General features: G+C 46.6%; 1 protein-coding gene across 3 annotated transcripts in view; it reads left to right on the plus strand.

Moving 5' to 3' along the window:
* The window catches only part of LOC123030073 (retinol dehydrogenase 8-like), a 32,858-nt gene that overhangs the window by 14,804 nt on the left and 10,956 nt on the right, over positions 1 to 7,098 (plus strand). For all 3 annotated transcript variants that reach the window (XM_044443662.1, XM_044443661.1, XM_044443663.1), the window contains 2 exons: positions 374 to 467; positions 5,795 to 5,978. In XM_044443662.1, the coding sequence (XP_044299597.1) occupies positions 374 to 467; positions 5,795 to 5,978 (278 nt within the window). The remainder of the gene's footprint in view (positions 1 to 373; positions 468 to 5,794; positions 5,979 to 7,098) is intronic.

The following is a 7,098-nucleotide window of genomic DNA, read 5'->3' on the forward strand; positions in this document are numbered from 1 at the left end:
TGTTTTCACAACTATCCATGACTAGCTACCTGTTTGATTTCTGTATGTTGGGTTGTTAAAAGCAAAGAAGCAAGAGCAGCTGGAAAAATGGCAACCCAACTGAAATGGGACTCCTGTTTTGATACGGAGTTTCTTGTTTTGTGTTTCTCCCTAGAGCAAAGGTGGATAATGTGGGGCCTTCCAGATAACAATGGACTGCAACACCGATCAGCCCTATCCAGCAGAACCAATAGTGAGGAACGGTGAGAATTGCAGTCCAACACCATCCAGAGGCTCATACATTGCCTATCTCTGCTCTAGAATAAAAGGATATGCACAGAAATAACTTTTTCCCTGGTCAATATTCCCCCCACCCCACACCCCATTCCTGCAGGTCTTCTCTTCAATGACATCTACTCTGCGTCCAAATTTGCTGTGGAAGGTTTCTGTGAGAGCCTGGCACTGCAGGCTCTGAAATTTGGGATCAAGTGAGTGTTGGGAGTTGGGGATATTGTTGTTCTATACCATGTTTGGGTTTCTCCTGCCACTGAAAAGGACTTGCAGTTCATAATGGCTGCAATATGCAACCCTGCATAGTTACCCGTAGTTTGCAGTTTTTTACCGTTTTCTACCCGACAGATGATTGAGTGGTTTTTCAACAGTCCTCCAATTGTTGGCATGCATCGCATCAACCAGTATGCCTGAAACTCAATTCCAAGGCACATCACTCCCTGCCTTTGTCACCTGACTCTTCCTCATCGGTCCCCACATAGAGGCTGGATGGCTAGAGCAGCTTCTGCAGTTGCTTTTCAGAGGATGCTGTAGTAGTTGCATACAGGTTCAAACAACACGGCAAACCATGATGATACAGAGAAGCTATAAAAACTGCTGTTTCTTATCATGGTTTCTAATGATCAAACTTAACATGATGAAATACCATACCTGGGTTCAGACAACATGACCAACCAACACTGCTTAAAAATCACCATGGCTGGTTGTGTTGTCTGAACCAAGCCAATGTGCTACTAGGTTAGTGATTATACCAAGCTAGCCTAGCAGTTTTCCCCAGCTCATACCCTGTAGATGATTTGGACAGCAGCTGCCACCAGCCCCAGTCAGCAGGACCAAAGTTTAGGGATAATGGGAGTTGGAGATTTTCAAAGGGCCACAGGCTGTGCACCCCTGTGTGCCTTGCATATAATATTCTATTCATGTGGCCTCATGTCCAATATGCCACAATTTCTTTTCACTCCTAAGTTCTTGGTTTAGGAAAAATCCTTGGTTTTCATCCTTTCTGGTATATATTACCTTGCATAGGAATGGGTGTCATAAGTACAGGTTAGGGGACAAGTGGCTGGAGAGCAGCACTTGTGAAAGGGACCTCGAGGTGCTGGTTGACTGCAGGCTAAACATGAGTCAGCAGTGTGATGCGGTGGTCAAGAGGGCGAACCCCACCCTTGGTTGCATAGCCAGAAGTGTGGCTTCTAGATCAAGAGAGGTATTACTACCACTCTATACGACTCTGGTGCGCCCACAACTGGAGTATTGTGTTCAGTTTTGAGCCCCTCGTTACAGGAAGGATATAGCCAGGTTAGAGTCAGTGCAGCATAGGGCCACAGGGTTTGTGGCCAGTTTGCAGGAAAAGCTGTATGAGGTGAGGCTGGGGCAACTAGGTCTTTTCAGCCTGGAGAAGAGACGAATCAGAGGGGATCTATTGGCAACATGCAGGTATGTGAGGGAGTGTCACACGGAGGTGGGTAGAGACCTGTTCTCCCCTGCAGAGGAGGGCAGGACGCGCTCCAACAGAGCAAAGCTCAGGGAACCAAGGTTCAGTTTAGATGCCAGGGAGTACTTCCTGACACTTAGGACCCTGGGGGCATAGAATAGGCTTCCACGGGAGGTGGTGGAGGCCCCATCAGTGAGGGTGTTCCAAGATAGGCTAGACATGCACATGGTGGGCATGTCTTGAGCGGAGCCGGCTGGAGCCGGGGGTCAGAGTAGATGGCCCGGGAGGCCCCTTCTGACTCGCGCTGTTTCTCTGTTTCTCTGTTTCTATGCATTATGGCAGAGATTTGTCTTGATATTGCAAATTGTGTGCAGGAAACATGCCCTAAGGTTATTTTACTCTTTTAAAAAATAATTTCTGAAATCACGTCTCATGATACCAGATAGAACAATGTCTTTTCCTTTTGCTATGGAACTATTTTCATAGTAAGCCAATGAAATTACTTGGCATTTGAATCAGAAGTGTGTTTCTATCATAATTCATTCCTGGAAGTCACTGTTTGGGATGTGATGGCTGCTAACTGAGTTGGCTTTAAAAGACTATTAGACAAATTCATGAAGCTATCAGGCAGAATGGCTAAATTTTGCAAATATTTGTTTGGCTTGTTTCAGCCTATTTTCCTCCCAATTGAAAAGATATTTAACATTACAAATAAAATAACTACTTGAAAAGATACTGACTACATTTGTCAGTCATACATAAATCTAATGAATAACATAACATGCAGAAAGTAAATGGAACCTCCTCTAATAAGAAAGCCCACTTAAAAGGGGCACGCTCCTGGCTCTGTGCTGCACAATGATGGCTGAGGAGCCACCACCCAGAAGCCTCCGGATGATAGCAAGAAATATGCCTCCTCATGTCTTTATGCCCCTTATGTAGTTTTTTCACCAGCATCTGCTTGGTCACTAAAGGAAACAGGATACTGCACTAGGTGGATAGACCCTGGGACTGATCTTGCAAAAAGATTCTTATTTTTCTAAAGGATTGATTTGTATGTATGAAAGGTACAGTAGTCCCCCGAAATTCATGGGGGTTATGTTCCTAGAGCATCCGCGAATTGCGAAAAACCGCGAATTTGGTGCCGGCAATGGACACCAGCCGCCAAGGCGGTGCGGGCAGGAGGCGCGGGCTGGGCCAGGGGGTTGGCGTGTGCATGTAGTGAGGTAGGGGCGGGCGCGCACAGAGGTTGTTTTCTCCGAGCAAGTCCAAACCGATCTCCTTGCGAGCAAGCCGCCACACAGAAATTTCCACGAAAGACTGAGGTTGCGAACATTGAACCGCGACTCCATGGGGGTATACTGTACTTTGTTAGATTTTAGAATAGATAGCTTAACAAACTTTATTATGGATACTAAAGGAAGATAGGGCCATTAGTTAAATGTTAGTCATTAAGATAAAAAAACAAAAAATAGGGCATCCTATACAGACAACAAACCTACATGCAAAGAAGACTGAGTATACCTTGATTCCTCCCCATGCAATGCAAGTAAGAGAGGATTTTAAAAAACGTATTTTTAAATTGAATTTATGTCCTTTATGTTTAAGTATTAAGTATAATGCTGAAGGCCAATAGAATACAAGTTAAAATGTCAAATGGTTCAGTATAGCAATAAACATAAGTAATAACACTCTAAAAACAATACAACAATCAAATAAAAGCAGATAAGAGCAGCCAATAAAGATGTGCAGTGGTACCTTGGCTCACAAACTTAATCCTTGCAGGACTCTGGTTGTGACCCAAATTGGTCATGAGCCAAGTCAAATTTCCCCATAAGGGTCAATGTAAATAAGGCTAATCCGTTCTGTAACTATTTTTTTACTCTCAAAAATTTGAAGCAAAGTGACAAAGAACAACAAAGATTGCACCCATCCCCCCCCCCCCCGCACCCAGCGATCGTGCAGGGGGGAGACGGGCGTGATCACGGGTTTGCTGGGGGGGGGCGGAGACGGGCGCGATCACAGGTGCGCTCGGGGAGAGGCGAGTGCAGATGCACTGGGGGGAGGCGGGCGCACTCAGGCACAGAACACGGACTCAGTCGCAGCCATCTCCCCTCCCAGCACAAACGCAGCCATCTACCCCCTACTGCCCAGCACAACCATGATTGCATCCGTGCAGGGAAGGTGGGCGCGCTCGCGATTGTCACCTGATGCAGAGTTAGTGACCTGTGGCAAAATTTTTATGAAATTTCTGTTCACGATCCGATTTGTTCATGAACTGAGGCGTTCGTGAGCTGAGGTACCACTGTATTATGATTCAAATAAAGAGCAGAATAAATATCCAAAACAACTTTGTAGTCCAAATGCCATTTTAATTGATTGATCGATTGTCTGCCAGCACAAGGTTATCAAGGGGCTATATTGGTCTTTACCGTAGAGACTTCCAAAGCAGAGCACTGCCACTTAAAAGGTCTTCTCTCAAGTTCCACCAAACAGGATACTTATGGCATTGCCCCCACCCCGTAACTCCTAATTCCCCTCTAGAATTATAGTTGTTAGAAATGTGAACAGGCCAGTTCTCTTACCTTCCTGCCACACCCTCATTTGTCATCCCTTTCCTCCCCACAACAGATACCCACAGCATTCTGTAGGTCTTGAAAGCAGGCAGGTCCTTATTAGGCAAATCTTTCCTTCTCTTTTTATTTACCAGCTATTATAGTTCCGTGTAGGCGGAAGTCCCCCAACTAGGTAAAAATCCTTTCCTTACCTTTGCTTCCAAGCTAATATGCAAGGGACCAGTGCTTTTTTTGTCATAGAATGCACCGGAACAGAGTTCTGGCACCTTTTTCAACAGATTTTCCAGATTTTAAAAGTAACTTTTGAAAACGTGATGTTTGGTCCACGTGGATTTGAATCGCCCTGTCGAGTGTAGCAGGTCGGCGGCAAAATCATTAAAATGGTGCATGAGGGCCGGTTGTGCGTCGAGACCAATGCATGCGTACTTCGTCCGTGCTGGTTGTGATGACGCTGCTCGGCTTGTGGCGCTGCTCGGCTTGTCATTTGCCGTGTGGTTGTGCACTGAGTGCTTACTGTGGGCGGCGACTGTTATGTTTCGTTACACAACTGACGTGTGTGGGTGTGTGTACAGTGATTGACTATGCGTGAAAAGTAAATAATTTCATGAGTTCCGGCACCTTTTTTCTTACAAAAAAAGCACTGCAAGGGACTATCCAAGTTCAGTGTTAGAGGGTCCAGTGATGTTGGATAAACTTCCTTTAATTTCAGTACCTATGATTTCACTGTTACAGACTGCACTCTCTCTGCTTGGAAGCTCCTGAATTCAGAGGCATCCAAGATTCCTATGCCCTGTCAGGCTAAAGCCAGGAGAACTGGACAAATAGCTGAGTTGATATTTGTCTCCCCAGTCATTGCTGGGTTGGTTGGTTGGTTTGTTTTTTGGTTAGGTGGGCTTTTCAGTCTGTCTAGTGCAGGACCTTGGCAGTGGGAGAAGAGGAGGCTGGGAGAGGCTCAGGATAAGCCATATCCTTGACCTCTCTAATCTCCTCCTCTCTCTGCCCACCAGTCCACCTCCCCCTTTCCCCTCTCCAAGATTAATTTTCTGATCTCAGAAAGTTGGCATGTTTCCTTCCTTACTGGTTATAAGAGGTTAAGGGTCAGCTCTCCAGATGCCCCTTCTGACATTTCAGCACTCCCTCTGACCATGAGAAATGGAGCAATTCCGTGGTCCTTGGGATGCCTGCTATAGGATTGTTCCCCCTGATTCTTGGGATGAAAGTAGGAATTGAATGAATTTATCCTATATTCCTCATATTTCTAGTAGAAATTATTAGTTTCATTGGCAGGGGCAGTCTGAGTTCTGTTGGTTACTCTTGCTTAGGCCATAACAGACAAAACTGAACAGAGTTTCAGGTGTCCTACAGCAAAAGGGAAGTGGCTGGCTGCAGTGCCAGAAGTTTGTGTGCAGGCTGAAACCTCAGTCATGGAGGGGTGAGGGGCTGCCTCTCTCTCTCTCTCTGCAACAGGTGATGAGGCCAGTGTTCCATCGTTCACTGTTAATTTCATTCACAGTATCAGTTTGATTGAACCTGGGCCAGTGGTAACAGAATTCGAGAGGAAACTCTATGAAGAGGCAGCCAATATGGATCTCTCTGCAGTAGATAAAGAGACACTGGATATATTCCAGGGCTTCTACATGGCCTATTCCAAGGAGGTCTTCACTGCACTGGGGCAATCTCCGGATGAAGTGGCTGAGGTAAGATGATTGTTTTGTCCCCACCCTAACCTGTACTCAGCAGCTGGGAATTGTTCCTAGAAACGGAGACCCTCCCTGTAAAGCTAGCTGAGGTAATTGAATATTGCTGTCACTCTTTCATCTAGCAACATCGAGTTACTAGTGACCTTCCGGGATTTTAGGCAAAACAGAGCCACTGCTCTGGGGAGCCTTGAGGTTTGCAGAAGTACAGCAGATCTTTACACACAAATACACACACACACTCTAAGGGGACAGATGTATCCCAAAACTGCTCATCAAGGAATGAGCATGTTCAACAGCCATGGCCTACAAAGTGCCCGTCGCAAAATAAAAACAGAACATGCAGGGGAATGCAGGGGAAAGCGATGCCTTATTCGGCAGGAATGGCTGGAAATCTGAACAAGGACATTCCTTTTTAGGATGGAGGTTACACTGTGACATTTTAGAAACATAGAATCAGAACAAATAAGAAGGGGTCTCCTGGGCCATCTAGTCTGACCCCCTGGCTCCAGCCAGCTCTGTTCATGACATGTCCACCATGTGCATGTCCAGCCTATCTTTGAACACCCTCACCGATGGGGCCTCAACCACTTCCCGTGGAAGCCCATTCCATACCCTCAGGGTCCTAACTGTCAGGAAGTGCTTCCTGGCATCCAAACCTTGGTTCCCTGAGCTTTGCTCTGTTGGAGCACGTCCTTCCCACCTCAGCAGGGGAGAACAGATCTCTACCCACCTCCGTGTGACATCCCCTCACATACCTGTATGTTGCCAGCAGATCCCCTCAGAGTCTTCTCTTCTCCAGGCTGAAGAGACCCAGTTCCCTCAGTCTCGCCTCATACGGGATCTTCTGCAAACCGGCCACCAACCTTGTGGCCCTACGCTGCCTGACTCTAACCTGGCTATACCCTTTCTGTAATGAGGGGCCCAAAACTGAACACAATACTCCAGTTGCAGGCGCACCAGAGTCGTATAGAGTGGTAGTAATACCTCTCTTGATCTAGAAGCCACACTTCTGGCTGTGCAACCAAGGGTGGCGTTCGCCCTCTTGACCACCGCATCACACTGCTGACTCATGTTTAGCCTGCAGTCAACCAGCACCCCGAGGTCCCTTTCACAAGTG

The sequence above is a fragment of the Varanus komodoensis genome, unplaced genomic scaffold, assembly GCF_004798865.1.
Source record: "Varanus komodoensis strain SLA01 unplaced genomic scaffold, ASM479886v1 scaffold42, whole genome shotgun sequence".
Taxonomy (NCBI): Eukaryota; Metazoa; Chordata; class Lepidosauria; order Squamata; family Varanidae; genus Varanus; species Varanus komodoensis.